General features: G+C 44.5%; 1 protein-coding gene across 1 annotated transcript in view; it reads left to right on the top strand.

The window, feature by feature from the left end:
- LOC134870771 (uncharacterized) overlaps positions 1–18,055 on the top strand; it is a 40,166-nt gene that overhangs the window by 16,497 nt on the left and 5,614 nt on the right. Inside the window, 5 exon segments of the mRNA XM_063893161.1 lie at positions 7,373–7,527; positions 11,016–11,160; positions 12,139–12,345; positions 15,285–15,499; positions 16,803–16,933. Coding sequence (XP_063749231.1) covers positions 7,373–7,527; positions 11,016–11,160; positions 12,139–12,345; positions 15,285–15,499; positions 16,803–16,933 — 853 coding nt within the window.

Below are 18,055 nucleotides of genomic sequence, written 5' to 3'. Positions count from 1 at the left end.
AGGGGTGGGGCACTGGCAGTGCAGGACAAGTGGCCTTTGTGTGCTACTTTTGGGGAAGTGAAGGGAGGGAAGGGCAGGGAGGAGGCTGCCAACAAAGGGTGCTTATACCCACCCCCACCCCACCCTCACCCACTATACCCCCTCTCTTTAACCACTACAACTCATGCAGTGACCTCGTGCTGTCACAGGCAGATGAAGGGTGTGTGTGTGTGTGTGTGTGAGTGTGTGTGTGTGTGTGTGTGTGTGTGTGTGTGTGTGTGTGTGTGTGTGTGTGTGTGTGTGTGAGGGGAAAGTAGTAAATGAGTAATTGAGCCTCTGAAAACTAGAAGTACAGCCTCTGGCAAAGCGCCATACCAAAAGGGAGGAAACTCCGGCAAGGAAAACAAAGTGTTGTTTGACCCAATGGCACATCTGTGCATTATGCCAAACTTCTCGGTTACTCCACAGTCAAGCTCCTGGCAGCCCGCCAAGGTTGTGTGTGGGTTCCTATTCATTTGTTGCCACATTCATGCAAGTGCATTCCAGTTGTGTCCGTGTTAGCATGCAGATCTCACTCTGCCGCGACAGCTTGTGCCTCCACATGAACACTTATTGCACAAATGATTGCACATGAGTAGGGTTGAGGTTTGATAGCATTTTTTTTAAGGATATACTTTTGTACATATTTTCCTTAAGCGAATATAGGTCTAATTGTATAACTATTAAGTGGTTAGGCCTTAATTATTGAAATATGCATGGAAGTTGAACTTGGATAGTAAATATATTAAACTGACAGGATGCTATCAGCGAGATCATCTCACTGGAGAAAAATCACCGCTGTTGGTGTTAATAAACTGCAAAACCGCATAATGCAGAGTGATGTCAAAAGTGTTTTCCCATTCTTGGCCAAATTATCTTTGGCCGAGAACAGATGCCAAATTGAAGAGCACACGTTGGCCTTTGGGCAAGTTCCTTGAAGAATTATCCTTCATTCGCTACAGCCGATGTTATCAACTGCCAGCGACATTTGGCATTTGAAAACGGAAAATCTGCATTCAGTGATAAATTCCTATTGGTAGCCTGTGACCTGAGTGTTTTATATATTTTTGTTTGCTAACAATACGATAAAGATATGAAGTGAATTCAGCTATTTTTTCGAAACTGGAACAATCAAAACCAAATCCTACACATAATACACGGGACACATATCCATATAATAACCCCCCTCTGTGGGCATGACCCTCCAGCCTCACACAGCCTCCTCCTGTTTGTTGGATGTGGGTCATGTTTCAGCACAGTGCTGCTCAGGGTAGAACAGTAAATGGCAGTGACTGTTGGCGGTCAGCAGCCACCCCCACCCTGCCTTGTTGTTAGGAAGGAGCCACCTGCAAACAGCAGCTTGGGGTTGCTAGGTAACCGATGGCAGCGGATGATGATAGCACGGTGGACGGCCTGTCTGGTCTCCCATTGACACTAAAGTGACTTCTGTTGCCATTTTCTCTCCTCTCTGTATTTTCTTTTTCTGCCTTTATGACAACACAACTGCGTGTTCCTCTTCCCCTCACGGAGGCAACAGAACACCAACAGCAGAGGCCAGCGGTAGGAAGAAATTCTTAGCTCTCTTCCCCACATAATGGAAACTCTGGCCTCATCTCCCGTTGCGCCGCTCTGCTACGTCCCGCTGCCAGACTCTGACTAAGTGTTGCTGGCTCAGAAAGCCCAGCCTGCAGCCCCAGCCGGGTTCGGGTTCCACAAGTATTTTTCTACAGGATTGATAAGAATTACAATACTGATGACTTAAAGAGATTTAGGAGTGATCTCATAAACGCCTGTAATCTACATCAAGGGGTTTTAAGCCTTTTCACTGGAGTCCTAGATTTCCAAAATAATTTTCAGTGTGACCCAGTTCTCATTTTTTGACAACTGTTGTGTGATCTAGTTGAGAACATTTTTCTTTTTTTAGACTGCTAACTGAGCTCGCTACCTTTTAGTACAGGGACTTCAGAAGATTTTGGTAAATGAATATCTGGCGGTAATAAGTACTATGTTTTTATGATATGATTCCAAGGTCCATGTTCCTCAACTTACTACTTTTTTCTACTACCAGTACACAGCTATCACATAAGTATGATGCCGGTTTACGTTTATTCGAGTGTAAATCTATAAAATGAGCTTTTTTTTCTGTCATGAGGACACAAATACTGCAAGTTGAATACTATTCATTTTAACCCAAAGAGCAAACGACGCTTTGAGCTACTTGAAACAGGGATTTGTTGAAGGGTTTGATTTTTTTGAAAATTGAAATGTATCCATGCAATTCATTTTATAATTTATTCGCTAATGAAGAAAATGAATGCAGCCCTAGATCTGACAGAGAATATCAGCAGGGGTGTGTATGTGTGCGAGCGACGTGTGTTACAGGCATTTATTCCTTTGGCAGGTAGACTCACGACAGCAGCTGCCTCTCTCTCAGTGAAAATGTACTTGTCCCAAATCATTACACACACACACACACACACACACACACACACACACACACACACACACACACACACATTTGCAGCCTGGCAACAGTTTAGCAACAAGCAGAGGAAGCGAGAAAACAGAGGAAAGGAAATGAGGGGGATTAATTAATGGAGGAGTGAAATTAAGAGCACTCTGCCTCCTGCTGGTTCTGACGTGACCCCCTGCTCTCATTGTGTGCATTTGTTGACATCTGATCCACTGCATGCATAACATTGACATTAATAAATAATAATAATTGAATAAATTAGATCTGCAAAGGTTAGTTGGATTGGTGTTTAGAGAAAAAAAATCGAAATACTCTGATTCCAGCCTCTTAAATGTGAATGTTTTTCTGGTGTCCTTTACTCTGGCAGTAAACTGTATATCGGTAATGTGGACAAAACGCCAAGTTTGCTGTAAACACAATAGACGAAATGTATAAAAACATTAACCTTTTAACCAAATTTAGCACCATTTGATAATAGGTGTAGACATTTGGTGCCTGTTTATTGTGGGGCCGAAATATATTAAATAATTAATCTACTGCATCTTATTCAGTTAAGTCAGGTGAATGTGCTAATTCTAAAACCTCTCTTTAAGTGTATAATATCCTGAAGTTATACAACTAGATGAAAAACATTTTAACAAATGAAATTATATTCTAAATAATTATCTTCCAGTATCCCCATGGACAGAAAAAGGTGTTGAGAAGGGTGTAATGATGCACCACTAATCACAACCATGGTATTGTGAGGCTGACTAACCCAGTGGTTCTGGTTAAGACTGGTTTGATGTACATGCTGTCAGTTCAGCACAGGGGGGAGTGTTGCCTGTCACCTCCTTTCCTGCTTCCCTTGCCCGAATACATCATCTCCTCTCCATCAAAATCGGCAGAGTGAGAATCAATCTGTCACACAGGAGGACACACACACACTCACATACACACACACACACACACACACACACACACACACACACACACACACACACACACACACACACACACACACACACACACACACACACACACACACACACACACACACACACACACACACACACACACAGAAATACACATTCTGGAGACCAGAAAGACGGAGCGAGAGGGAAAGAAGGAAAATGATGGAAAAAGGAGAAGAAATGACAGCTGAGGTGAAAGGATGCCAGCGGAAGGAGGGCCAGTGATTTACAACTGAGGAGGGAAGGAAATGTATGTGAAAATAGAGATAAAGGAAACAGAAGCAGATACATAGTGAGCGAACACGGATACATAGCTAGACATCGGCAGACAGGAGGAGCTGTCAGGAGATGCTATCGTACAGAGAGAGATCTGGGAAAATCCAGCGCTGCAGAAGATACGGTGAAACTTAACAGTCGGTGAGAGGGAGATTGAGAGAGTGCGAGACTGAAAGGTCAGAGAGAAACTCAGCCAATGAGTTCAGCCTGTCTAACTTCTGCCTGAGGGTTTGACGCAGCCTGCCAGCCGCTCCTCTCCCCCTCCTGCCTCACCCACAGCTCCTCTCACCTGCACACCCACGGCTGCCTATAATCTGTATAAGCCAGTAACTACTGACTGACATGGAGCAGGGAGAAGGTTACAGGTGTTCTGGGGCTTTCCTGTGAGTCAAGGACAGCTTTGCATGCAGCAAATCTGCAATGCCTTAATCAATATCTTTTATATCCTCTTTGAATCAAATGACTGTGTGATGTTTGAAGAAGTTGTTGGAGTGCTGGAATCAATCGACTCTGCAGCTCAGAGCCTCTTTTATGTTATTGCTTCGATTTTACTGCACATTTAGGATTGAAACTCAGATAAATCCAACGTATGCCCAGCACCGAATGGCAGTAATACGTTAGCAACTACATGGTGAATGACTGGTGGAGACCAAAGTAGAGGTAGAAAAAGTGAATGGTGGCTCTATTTTCATCAGTTAAATTGAAGCAAATTTTACTCTGTATACGCTGGATGTGGGACATAAAGGTCATTACAACTTGTGATGTTTAATGTTGTATCTGTCAGCTCTGCATTCTGGAAAATCCTTATAATAGGCTGACATATAGTGCGTCGATTGGGCTTAAGATTGTTTTTTTTAACATTAATGAATCCGTTTTTCTTTTACATTAATGGTTTATTTGTTGATTGTCAAAAACCCATTATATTAAATCTACAACTATATACAAATAAAAAATCCGATGATTTCCATATTGGCGAAGCTGGAACCGATGGATGTTATTTATTTGTAGGAATTTGGTTATCAGAAATGTAGTTTTTTAAATGTTTGTTTCATTTTAGTGCTTTTATGCCTGTGTGCATCATTTCAGACAGGGTCAGGCACCAAATACTTAATCCCACTTCCTCGCACCTCTACCTCGGTTGGGTGTAATAGACTCGGGTTCACCACCCAGCTGCCTCCATTAATATTCAACGTGCTGTCAGCTGCAGATGTGGCAGAGACAGCCGAGTCGCCACGCCTCACCTTTCCCGCCATCATGTCACCGGTCTCCAACAGCGAGCGTGATGAGTAGGCATGGCAGCAGTGATGGTGGTGGGATGTGGGTGAGGAGAGGGAGGAGGTGGCTGTCTGTCAGGAGAGAAGACATCGCCTCTGCCCTTTGCACCGAGAGTGTGAGGGTGGGGGGTGGAATCGGGGGGAAGGGGGCGTGCCTCAGACCTCAACTCTGTGGCGCAGATGCCGGCAGTGCCAAAAATAAAGTGCATTAAAACTGGCAGACGAGGCCTGTTAAGTGATCACCATGACAATAGGCAGGAAGGCAGATGGAGACGACACCTCCCCTTCCGATCTCCCCCCACCCTGCCCCGGCTGGACTGCTCGCTTTCTGTCAGCTTTCTCTGCGTCCTTCTTTCTTGTCGTCTCCGTTCACACTCTTCCTCCCTCATGTGTCTCCTGGGAGCTCGTAATGCTAACAGTCTGTGTAAGGTCTATTTTTAGGCATGGTTTTTTAAAGACATTTTTATTTCACTCTCCTCTGTCTGCATTTGTCCTCTCTCCCCTTCCCACGTGTTTTGTTTCTCCACTGTGCGTTTCAGCTGGCTTGTACAACAGCCACACACAGGCATAACTTTCTGGATGTTAAATCTCCTAATCTCACCTTTATCTGCCCTGATCAGCCTCCCCTGCCTCAGTAATCCCACTGAGCATGACCCTAATGAGCCCTCCTCCACTACTCCTCTTCTCCTTACCCCGCCCCCGTAGTCTGACGTCATTGTAATCTTCGGGTTAAATTCAACACGAATGCACACACACCTGCGCTCGCACATGCACAGAGTGAGGTCACTCTTAAGCTTCCAGATGCTGATTTTAGCAGCAAATTAGAAGAGAGCAGCAAAGATAAGGAAGTGATGTCATGAAAGCACACAAACACCCACAGGGGATGTTGCTTGTTCAGGGCTGTTGTGGAGTGACCTGTTTTGTCAGCTTGGACATATCCTTATCTGCTGACTGAGTGGAGATCAGGACCTGTGTAGTGTTAGGGCGAAGTACCCACTGGGGAACACGTGCTTTCCTCCTTAAGTCCATCCATCCATCGTGCTGGCATGGCTCAGAAGCAGCATGAATATTGATGCTCCTGCTTAACAAGAGATGTTAACATTGTATGAAAGCAGCGCCCGTAATTGTCTGCCTCCTCAACGCGACACGCCTTTTCAGCGAGCACGTGTGAGAAGGTCGGCCCAGAGGGGAGCTGGGCTCTCCTCGGTTCTCTTCACTTTTAGTGCGAAAAGTTGCACGAGGGGAGGAGCGCTGATAAAAAGCAGAATTGCGACGCAGACTATGTCAAGTGCAGAAGTGAGTTGGCTTTGGGTTTGTTTCAGGCATGTAGCGGTTTCTATCACACTTTCATACACAGCTCTTTTGAGGCAGGGCAGCAGAGACTCTTTTCTAAAGGTGAAACTCGCAGATTTTTTCCTTTTTCTTCTATTCCACAGCTGCTGTTCCACTCACAAAGAGGCAAATGTGGAATTCTCTCCCTTGAACTGAGAATTAACAACAAAGTGTGTGCATGTTAGTGTGTCATGTCATGTACACACAAGGGAATATATTCATCTTGGTGTGTGTGTGTGTGTGTGTGTGTGTGTGTGTGTGTGTGTGTGTGTGTGTGTGTGTGTGTGTGTGTGTGTGTGTGTGTGTGTGTGTGTGTGTGTGTGTGTGTGTGTGTGTGTGTGTGTGTGTGTGTGTGTGTGTGTGTGTGTGTGTGTGTGTGTGTGTGTGTGTGTGTGTGTGTGTGAGAACCTGCACACTGGTGTCCGTATGTGATGTAAGTGTTCGGGAGCTGTGAGACTGACAGGATTCCTGTAAGTGAGGCTATGGTATAATCCAGTCTTGAGTAGCCGCATTGATTTATTGAGCAACACTTGGTAGTTCGGAGAAGCCCTGCCTACTGCTTTATCCTAATCAGCACATGTGTACACACACACACACACACACACACACATACAGGAGGTTTTCGATCATCTGAATGGCAGCAATAAATTAGTTCACTCCAGCTGATCAAAGAGTGCCAAGATCTTTAGTTGTATAATATACCTTTGCTCAGTATCTTCCAGGTACAACTTACATCAGTTTACTTTATTGCTAAATCCTTTTTATTCCCTACACGATTATCTGTCAGAACTTATCATCAATTGGAAAAAAAAGGATGCATCCTTCGTTTATACGAGTATATATTTCATTACTCTCCCCTAGTGGTGTCTAGCCATGCAGGTCGTTTTGAAATAACCATACCCGAGAGTTACATCACCACCACAATGGAAAATGATTTTGGCCAAACCACAGTAGCGTCTTTTACCCGGAAACAATTGTCTTGTGGGCACAATTTTTTGTATTATCTTGTCCCCTGAATAATCCTTCTCTCCTCCACCTTTCTCCAGGTATTCGGCCCCAAATCATGAATGGGCCAATGCATCCGCGCCCCCTGGTGGCGCTGCTGGACGGGCGCGACTGCACCGTGGAGATGCCTATCCTGAAAGACTTGGCGACCGTCGCCTTCTGTGACGCTCAGTCCACACAGGAGATACACGAGAAGGTATAAAGCACACAACACACACTCTCATGCTGCTCCGCTTCAGAGCCGCACAAAGTTGATTTGAGAAGTGACGCATGCGACTCACTCACTTTCTTCTCCCATCACAGCTTGGATATGTGAAGTGCATTATATTGGACCCTGACACACTTGCCAGTTAAAGTATAGGGGCTTCATTATGATTTAATGTCACTCAGTGGCACAGAGCGCGATGCCTATATCAGTGCCGTTGTTCTAATAGAGAGTCTTGTATGGCGGGATGCCGTGTAATTACATTGGCTTGTAGAGGCTCTTTATTGCTTTCCATGCCGCCCCGTTGCTGCAAAACAATATATGGCCAAGGAGATGGGTATCACCCTACTGCTATCTCTCCATCTGCAGACAGAGTGAGAGCCGCTACGTCTTCCCTCTCGATGTTTTTATGAAAATGGGACATATTAAAAACGAACCATTTGCATAGAGATCAATTCAATCAAAGACCTTGGGCGGTGAGGAGAAAGGGGGAGCAGGGAGCTTTTTGTTTGTTTTAACACTGCCTTATCAGGAAAAACATGATTGTAATGTTCACCTCGCCAGCATATTCAGCAGTTCCCAGTAATAACTTGCAGTCTAGATACCCAGAGGGGGGGTGTAGATTGAAAATGTCCAATCTCTTCTTTTCTGCGGCACGGATGCAGAGATACGGCGCTGATAATTCAGAGTTTCAGCAGGATGCTTTCAGGCCAGACACCAGCTGCCACTCCCTCCTCCGTCACACCAGCATATACTGGAACTCATGTGAAAGGCTTGTGGAATATGAAAGTGGCCCGAGGTCATGTCAGGTCCTCTACCCAGTAATCCCTTATTTTTCGGTTAAAGGAGCATCATGAAACAGACACCCGAATACTGATGGAGATCACATTTCAATACAACTTTACTGTGAACAAATCCTGCATGCAGCACCTGTGCTCAAACATCCGACGATCTCCCAGTTGTCGTGTCTCACTGTCACATGTGGATTGTAAAAGCCCATCTGGCAGACATCGCCTACCACATCATGCGCTGCCTGACTATCCAATTGTGGTTTTCAGATTAGGGCTGCACTTAATGACTGGTGGCGCACATATTTAAGATAAATCTGAAGGTACTTTGTCTATAAAATAAATATAAGTGGGGAAACAGCTTGCCTAAATCTATGTTCGCTAGGGTACAGATGTTTTTATTTCATTTATTGAGGTTTTTACTTTTCTGTGTTAGCTTTATTCACACAAAGAACATCTTTTTTTAAACATCATCAACATCGACATCTCCCTTTTACTCAAATCTCTGCTTGACTGCTGCTGAAGTGCATTAAAAGGCGCAATCAATAAAGGATCACAGCTTTCTCTTCATAACATACTCAACGTTATAGTGCAATGTTGTTCTGTAGTGCTTTTTCTGTAATGGTTAGTGCTGTTATCACAGCCATGTTGCCCTTTTGAGAAGTGCCAAAAGCTGAACAAAAACAAACATTTTGAACAGCACATTTTTTCCTGCCAGGTGGAAAAAGTCCGTCCTCAGAATTACAACCAGCTCTCCTCCACACTACACACACTGTCTGTTCGTGGGATGACCTCATGGCAATAAAATCCTTCCCCAGTAAGCCACTGAGACCAACATGCAGACACACAAAATGTATAGTTTACGTATCACTAAATCATAACTCTCTTGCAACAGTCCCTCACGCTCCCCCGAGCCAAAAAGAGTGGTCTCAGTGCCATGTCCTTTGGAAATGAAAGACGTTAGAAGCAATAAGGCTTTGGTTACACTGGAGAGGAGGATATGGATTGGGTCAGAGTTTCCATTAAACTAAACCACTTTCAGAGTAGATTTTCCTTTCAAAAAAGCTTTATTACTAACTCTAAAAGACTCCTTCTTCAGCTGAAAACTCTGGATCGTGTGTGTGTGTTCCTGTTGACTGCTGATGCATGCTGGTGCGTTTTAACCTTGAACTACTATCTAGAAGGCCTGTCCGGGAAACTGCTCTAATAAAACAGTATGGAAATTCCGAGCTAATCTGCTAATCACAGGAAAGCTAATACAGTTTGGCTGGAGCTGAATGCAGAGCGGTTATTTAGGCGCTGACAGAGGCTGTGGCTAATACTCAGGGGGAGTAGTTTAGATCCACATCACACTGAATCACAGGCCAGGTCACCTTGTCCATGTCAATTAGCGGAAGAGCAGCCTTTCACAGCGACGTCCTTCAGAGGTGACCAAATTCTGACCTTTGACATTTTTGTTATTTACAAAACCAAAAAGTGTTTGTCTTTGGTTGTTTTTTAGCAGAATAATTAAAAAACCTTACAATCTTTGGACTCAAGAGCACCACCATGTGGTTATTTAGCTATATAAACACATGTTGTAGATACAAATGTATCATATTTTTGCATACGGAAAAATGGAGAACAAAAATGCAGTGCAGAGAAATTATAAATGGGTCAAAGGGTCTTCTGCATTTTTTTGACCTATCACATGCAATCATCTCTTAAGGGTTAATCTACCTGTCAGCAGCTGCCTTGACCTCTCTGTCCAGACAATTGCCACCGATCCTTTGTCCACAAACACCCTCGGGGTCTGAGCGTAATTGGGATGACCATGCGGAAACAGCAGCCCCCTCCGATATAATATAATGACTTGTTCCACTTCAGCGCAGGTCTGTAAAAGGACAGTGTTTCAGTGCCGCTGGTGACCATGTGATGTATGTAGTTCCCCTCTCAAGGAAATCTTAAACGTTTCCTGAAGTGTCCGGAGTCATGGCAGATGTGATTTTCATGGCTCCTCTGGAAGGAATGTGATCTTGTGATTCTCATGAGATCCTATGAACTCAAACGTACTAGCCGTGCTGCGTGCATGGGCTGCATTATTGAATGAATGGACAAAATGATCAACAAAAGAAGAGATAAATTGAATGATAGAATCTCAGTCATCAGACTACATTCTTAGGGCATCACCATAATGGCCGATATGATATTCAAGATATTGAAGTTAGATCACGATTCTTTGATTTTAGGGTACAAAATATTTGTTATTGCCCTTTCACGTTTAGACATAGCGCTGCTTTCACTTCCATGTTGTGCTAATTTTGTAAAAATCTTTGCATGGTCTTTATTCACGGTGCGTCTCCTAAATAAAAATGTACAAAACACTTTCCCGAAATTAAATCAACAGAGCACTGCTTCCACTCTCATGCTGTGCACACATGCCGGGTAATTAACATGTCTTTGCATCAAAATAAGACATTAAATCTTCTTCTTCTCCTCAATTCAGAGCATTTTGATATTGCTCGTGTGCTCTCCGTCGTTACTCTGCGAACATGTGAATCACCGCAGCATATCTAGTGAAACTTCCATGAGCACAGCACACATGTTGAGCAACAATATGGCACTAAATCATGTTCATTTAATTAGCCAAAATAAGCATCCAGGTTTATTGGTTTAGTTGTTCATTTGTTATGTTTGAACGTGTGTCTGCAGGTGCTCAACGAAGCAGTGGGAGCCATGATGTACCACACCATCACCCTGACCAGAGAGGACCTGGAAAAATTCAAAGCCCTACGTATCATCATCCGCATCGGAAGCGGCTACGACAACATCGACATCAAGGCTGCCGGAGAGCTGGGTACGAACCCTCTGCAGTCACTGCTAACTCATAAGCACTGTCCACTCGTTTAACCAGATTAAAGATCTGGAAAGACGGTCACTTTGAAGACTGATTTATAGTGTCTAGTGCTGTATGTGTATAACTGCTCTGTGGATGTGGACAGCAGGTTTACTGTTTCTTCCTTTTTGTGGATTACGGACATCCCACTGTGAGCCAGAATGTTCAAAGAGACAGAAAGGCAAAGACACGCAGCGAGAGGAGAGTTCAGTCTTCTCTCTGTAACCCCACCCAGGCTCATATCAGCAGGCTGGTGGCTCAAACAGCCCTTACAGTTGACAAAGCTGCCATTTTCCTGCCAATACCAGATACTGTGTCTAACTGCCACCCACTCACCAAAGGCGCTCTGCCTCGCAACGCAGGAGTCAAAAGCTATCGTGCCTGGAGAAGGCGTCGCTGATATGGCGGCTGTTCTCGGGGAGAAGAAAAAGGGTCATTGATTGCTCTTGCTATTTTTCCCTGTCCATAGACGGCTGTGCTTTTACTCTGAGATACAGAGTAGGATGAGGACATTAGAGGAGAGCGAGGGCAGGCAGAAGTGCTTAAGTGTCGTTAATGGACATCTTTGTGTTGCTGGAGGATAGGCAAGGTAATACCACAGGGTCAGAAGTTTGAATACTCCAAAGGTAACAAAGTTATGAGCATTTTACTGGAGGTGATCTTGACAAAGTGTCTACTATTTGCTTTATGATGCATGTGCACATAAGTTTACTCAGGAATAATTTAATCAATTTGATGCTTCTACGTAGAAGTGGAAGTAATCAAATTATAGTATTTCCATCTTTGTCTTACTGACCTGAAATTACTCATATTTTATTCTCACATTCTCTATCGGTGAAACACTGCAGTCATTAGAGTTATGATATTGATTTTAAAGCTTTTTTCTTTTTTACTGAGATAGATTAATTTGCAACTGTGTGTGTTTCTGTGTTTCTGTAGGCATCGCTGTTTGTAACATTCCCTCGGCAGCTGTGGAGGAGACAGCAGACTCCACCCTGTGCCACATCCTAAACCTTTACCGGCGAAACACCTGGCTTTACCAGGCTCTCCGAGAGGGCACGCGGGTCCAGAGTGTGGAGCAGATCCGCGAGGTGGCATCCGGCGCCGCCCGCATCCGTGGCGAAACCCTCGGACTCATCGGCTTTGGTTAGTGTCATTTTTTTCTGAATTTACTTTTTTAACTTTCCTCTTATTTCCTTTGAGATTTGTTCCCCTCCCTGTCTTTGCCCTTCGTTGTGTTTTCATATCCTCTCACCGCTCAGTGTGTTCTGTTTTCCTGCCCTGATAAGGTTATTTTTCTCCCTCTGCCCGTCCCAAAGATTAGCTCAAGGTTGTCTGTCTCACCTCCCTCTGGGCTGGCTTTCCTTTTCTCTGCCACACAGTTCTCTCATCCCACCGCTCTAATGCTCACCATTATATCTCATTATTGTCTCTTCTTCTGTTTCCCGCTCTTCTTCTCTGTCACTGCGCTCCCTCGACACCTTGCCCTGCCATAATCAGGCCCCTCATGGTAGACTGGATCCTGCCTGTGAATATTTTTGATTGTGTCCTCTTCCCTCCCTGCACCTGTTCTAATGCCAATTGTTGTGTGTGTGTGTGCATCATTCTAGCCTGTCCCAACATGAGTGTGCCGGCAGATGCTTTGTCTTCTCCAAAGCCTTTCCAGAGTGCCACCTTATCTCTGTGTCCACACACACACAAACACACCTCCTCCCCCCTTACAGGCCCCAGACAGCATCCTAGACTTACTGTGCCCAAACAGCAGGTCCTGGCAGGGAGAATACCCCCCCCCCCCCTTATATCTTTCTCTCCCTGAATCTTTCCACCTCCAGCCTCCTCTCCCTGTCTTTTTCTGGCTCAAGCAGTCTCCAAACCAATGTCCATTGTCAGCAGGAGGTTGTGGAGACCAAAGGCCTCCATACATACAGCCAGCTGCAACACTCAAACTGAGGCTGCAAACACCACGAATAAAAAAAAGACTTGACTCTTGGGTGACAATAGACTCTGGAGTACTTCAAGTAGCAGTCACACCAGAGTTTTGAAAAGAGATACTGTTTGATTGGACCATTGTAAAGAGCCATTTGATTGGCCCAATGAAACAAGTTGACCTCACTGATATAATGAAGCCCTTACTAGGCGATATGGAGATTAACAAATATATTTTTATCAGGTATGGGATTAAGCCTGCATGCTAGTTCAGGCAACTCGATCACCAATTATACATCTACACGCGCCTTGTCCCTCTCACAACCAACCAAACACATTCTCCTAAACATGCCGCTCTTTTTTAGCTGCCAGACCTGCCTGCCTCGCTAATGCTGCTGCTGCTCACCCCAGCATCCACCTGTAGGCTTGGGGGGGATAGTTATCTAATCATCACTCAATGTTCTATTTAAATCAGTAGAGTGATGAGGCCCGAGCCTAGATGCCAAACTCTAAACTATATGCTGCTTCTAATAAACATATCAAAGAAACACGTGAGCTGTCTGACTGAAATATCTAAATTAAAACAATATTGTAGGGTGGAATATTTGTGCTTTAACAAACATATTTGCGCCGTGAATCACAATAAAGGAAAGGAAAAATCAACACAAACGCTTTTATTATTAGTTTCGAGAGCTACAGAACATCATTTGGGATATTTAGAGATACAGAAAACACAAACTGTAAACAGCTGGCTTACATAAAAAACTCAAAGTCAAATGATGCAATTTCCCTCTAAATCCAACAATTTGCAGCGTTTTTTTCAAGAAGAATCACTTTCTAGAAGGATCTGAGATGCCAATTCAAACATCCCACCCCAGCAGCTTTTGTAAATCACATTGTACTGCAGCCACAAGTCAACAAGGATCGTTTCAAACTACAACAAAAAATCAAATTCCCATGCTGCTGATGTCTCTATCGCTTCTTTAATCTGCACTAATAACAAGCAGCTGCATTGCTTGTGCGCGGTGCGTCAAAACATCTCTGAAATAAAGGGAATAATTTGTAAAAAAAAAAAAAGATGAAGTACTTTCGGGAAGGTTGATTTTTATGCTAATCATGAGGTTGATTGTAATCCATCAGCATGATGGAAGCGAATAGACTGAGTGATTGCTTTGGTATTATAAGGAGTCTTTATGCGGCAGACTCTTCAGTCTCAGACTGATTCTCCTGGAGCCTCAGAGCACAGCATAACAATCACAAAGAGAGGACTTCTCAATCCTTTTCAGCAGTAACAACCTCCATCTCGCTCTGGCAGCTGCTGCGGGCATCTCCAGAGTGGAGACTCAGCCTACACAACAAATGGCTGTGATAGACAGAGGACAGAGAAGAGGCTTAGAATACTCTGATTCTGATTCACCGTCTCACAGCCTCGACCAGAAACCAGTTCCCTCACACTGTCCTCTTCCTGCCAAATGATTTCTCCATCTTGATTCCACAACTCAGCACTCATTGCTCATTAATCATTTTCTTTCTAACAAAAAGTCTCTTATTATGTATAATAGTCTCTTTACTTGGATATCATTTATGTTGAACAGGATATCCAAGCACAGCAATCATTCAAGTTTGAACCAATCAAAGAAAGAGACAAAACATATTTTAATAATGTTTTATGTTCTCACACGGCGGATTCAGATTTACAAGTTTTTAAAACTGTCTTTTTTGTTAATATTTAGCTTTTTCATGATTGTTTACTAGAAATGCTGTTTAGTACATTTAGATATAATCATTGTGATGTGTTAAGGACTAAATTCAAGATTCAATCCCAGATTCAAAGGTTTATTGTCATAACATATTCACAACTACGGTGTAATTATGTAATGTATGAAACAGCTTCCTCAACACTGCAATTTACAAGACATAAAAACTGATTATTGCCTCTAAGTAGAAGTAGAATCATACATGTATTTTTAGTTATTGGTTTATTTACCAGGGACAGTGCTCATTATAAAGTAAATATCCCAGCTGAAATCACTTTAGTTTTAGTTATTGTAACATCAACTAATCTCTCATCACACTTCACCTGAAAGGTTATTTGAATGTAAATGCTTCTCTGCTCCTGTGCCAGATAAATAACCCCCCCCCCCCCCTTGTGTCCTCAGGTCGTTCGGGCCAGGCTGTGGCGGTGCGGGCCAAAGTCTTCGGCTTCAACGTCATCTTCTACGACCCCTACCTGCAGGACGGCCTGGAGCGCTCGCTGGGGGTGCAGCGCGTCTACACCCTGCAGGACCTGCTCTACCAGAGCGACTGCGTGTCCCTGCACTGCAACCTGAACGAACACAACCACCACCTCATCAACGACTTCACCATCAAACAGGTACGCAGACATCCCCCCTGAACAGCTGTGACCTGACCGGGGCTTAACACGCTGCTATCTTGCAGGTAGACAAGCAGAGCTGCTGGTGTATTATTACTCTGTCAGCCTGGAGCTGTCCTAAAGAGCATTATAGACGGTAGAAAGAGAGACGGGGGAAGAGAGGAAAAGCCTTCCTGCCTGCACATTCCCTGCTCTTTATCTTAAGCTCCACCAAAGCTGGACACAAATTCATTCCTTTGCTCTGTCAAATGCAATTAGCGCCAGCCCACGGCTATAGCAAATATATCGACTAGACTGCGCAGCAGGGGGCTGAGAGCGCTGCGCGGGGAGAGTGCTGTTCTCTGAGTCAATATCTGCACTCCGAGGCACTGCCCGGGGCGACATCTGCAGGGAAGCCAGGGAACTGCGCGGGCTGCAAAAGCGTCTTCCTTCTGTCGACTGCTCCCGATGTCGCCTCTCACTGTGATTTCTCTTTGTTTCGCCCGTCGTGGGCCAGGCGTTCTGCGGTTTGGAGCATTGCTGCATGCGAGGAGGCAAACACCAGTGGGTGTAGGGTAATAGCCTAACCTAGTTAACCGTGTGTCTTTCTCAAAGCTTATGATTCTCAGCTGCCTCTTAAGTGCTGCAATGAAAGAACACTTTCCTCTCTTTCCTCACCAAAAATCTTGGCAGTCGCTTCCAGCTTCTAATGTGGAAACGTGTGTGTGTGTACATGTTTGTGTGTTTCTGTGTGTGTCAAAACCACCAATGCCTAATAAAAGACTGCCTGCCAGCGTAAAGGCTTTTCATGCCCCTGGATTTCAGCTTTTGTCAAGATTAAGGGATTACTTTCTTCCAAGCATATTCATTTGATTTTTTTTTTCTTCCTCCCTCTTACACTTTTTGTTGTGCCTTTTATTTTTTTACCCCCACAAGCAGAGGGGGGTGGTGGTGCTTCTTCATCTTTCAGCTCACCCCTCATCCTTCATTTCATCTCCTGCCTTTGGTTAAAGGCTGCTCTCTATCCCACATCTGACAGTGTTTCCCAGGTGCTTTCTGTCTCCTAGATCTTTCAGGTGTCAGGCACAACAAAGGTGTCACAGATTTTATTTTCCCTTCTCAATTTATGTCCAATGTAATATCTTTAAAGACCCTAAACGCAGACATTCAATCCGGATTGATGTCCTGCTTTAGATCAAACAGATTCATTTGACTGCTGGGCTGACAGACATTCAAAAGCAGCCAATTCTGGGAATGTGTCTGTAAATAAGTGGCTGTATCTCCGAGTTAATTTGTTTGGATTTGTGTGTCTTGTGCACTGCAGATGCGTCAGGGTGCATTCTTGGTGAACACTGCGCGGGGGGGCCTAGTGGATGAGAAGGCCCTGGCCCAGGCGTTAAAGGAGGGGAGGATACGTGGAGCCGCCTTGGACGTACATGAGACGGAGCCCTTCACGTAAGTGTACCCACACACAAAAATCCATCATAAGTCAGACTGACGAATGCTTCACTTATAGAGAGGGATACAGGAAGAGAAAGAGTACACCCTGCTGAAGAGACGCACAGAAACAATGGCAGACTTGTGATGAGTTAAAGACATCCCATACTCTGTGAAACACCATCTTTCATGGCTTTGAATGTAATGGAATTTAGAGAGCATCCTTTATTCCCGTCCGACGAAACTTAATACAGCTTAAAGTGCAGGGAGAGTGTGGAGTCGTGCAAAGAAGAGCCTTTAAGTTTGTTAAAAATCAGGCGAACATGCTTCTGAATGCTTACACTCCCTGAAATCAGAGCCTAATTGAGGAGATTTGTACGCTTTACCCCCAAAAATTCTCCTTTCCTCCTCATCCTGCTGTCCCGTCACTGCCGATCTCCATTTCTATTTCCTCTCTCCGGAGGGCTAACAGCTTGACACGCCTCCCAGTTTTCCACCTTTCTAAGAACCATGTTCCAGATCTCAGGGGGGGCGCCTGGTGTCGATGTAGTGTTCACGCATCAAGGCCCGTTAGGGAGTTGGGAGGCTGCTCGTTTCTGGCCGGCTGCTCTGCTGACTGGCTGCTAGAGAAGGCTGAAACTCAGCCCCGATGAAGCTGGAACTCACGCTCCGCTGACCCGATATGTCAACAGGGGAGAGTTTCATAACTTTGGCCCTACATCGCACGCGGCACCACTCTGATTCAGGACGCCGCTGAGGCGTTGCACAGAACCAGGCGAGGTTAGAGGAAGAGGTGGAGTGGGAGTTGGAGCTGATCTGTCTTCGGTGCCACATGAGAGGACAGGGAGGAGGGGGGGAATAGATTGTGGCATGTGTGAATACAAGGAGCCATGTTTCCAGGCAATTATCACCCAAATTATAAACAAGCATTTCATGTTTAGAAAAAAACTATTTGAAATGAGTAGTTCATGAGTTGGTGTTCTGATTGCCCCAATTATAAAGATAAGATAAAACCCCAAACTGGGAAATGTTTGTGTTGCAGCAGCATAATACAGTACAAGGCATAGAAAATAATAAGAAATAAACAGAAGAAATGCTAAAGTGTAGACATCTCAAAGAAGAAATAGAATAAACTGGCAT

Source organism: Eleginops maclovinus, chromosome 10 (genome assembly GCF_036324505.1).
Source record: "Eleginops maclovinus isolate JMC-PN-2008 ecotype Puerto Natales chromosome 10, JC_Emac_rtc_rv5, whole genome shotgun sequence".
Classification (NCBI taxonomy): domain Eukaryota; kingdom Metazoa; phylum Chordata; class Actinopteri; order Perciformes; family Eleginopidae; genus Eleginops; species Eleginops maclovinus.
The sequence above is the reverse complement of the archived record's forward strand: the minus strand, read 5'-3'. Positions and strand labels throughout refer to the sequence as shown.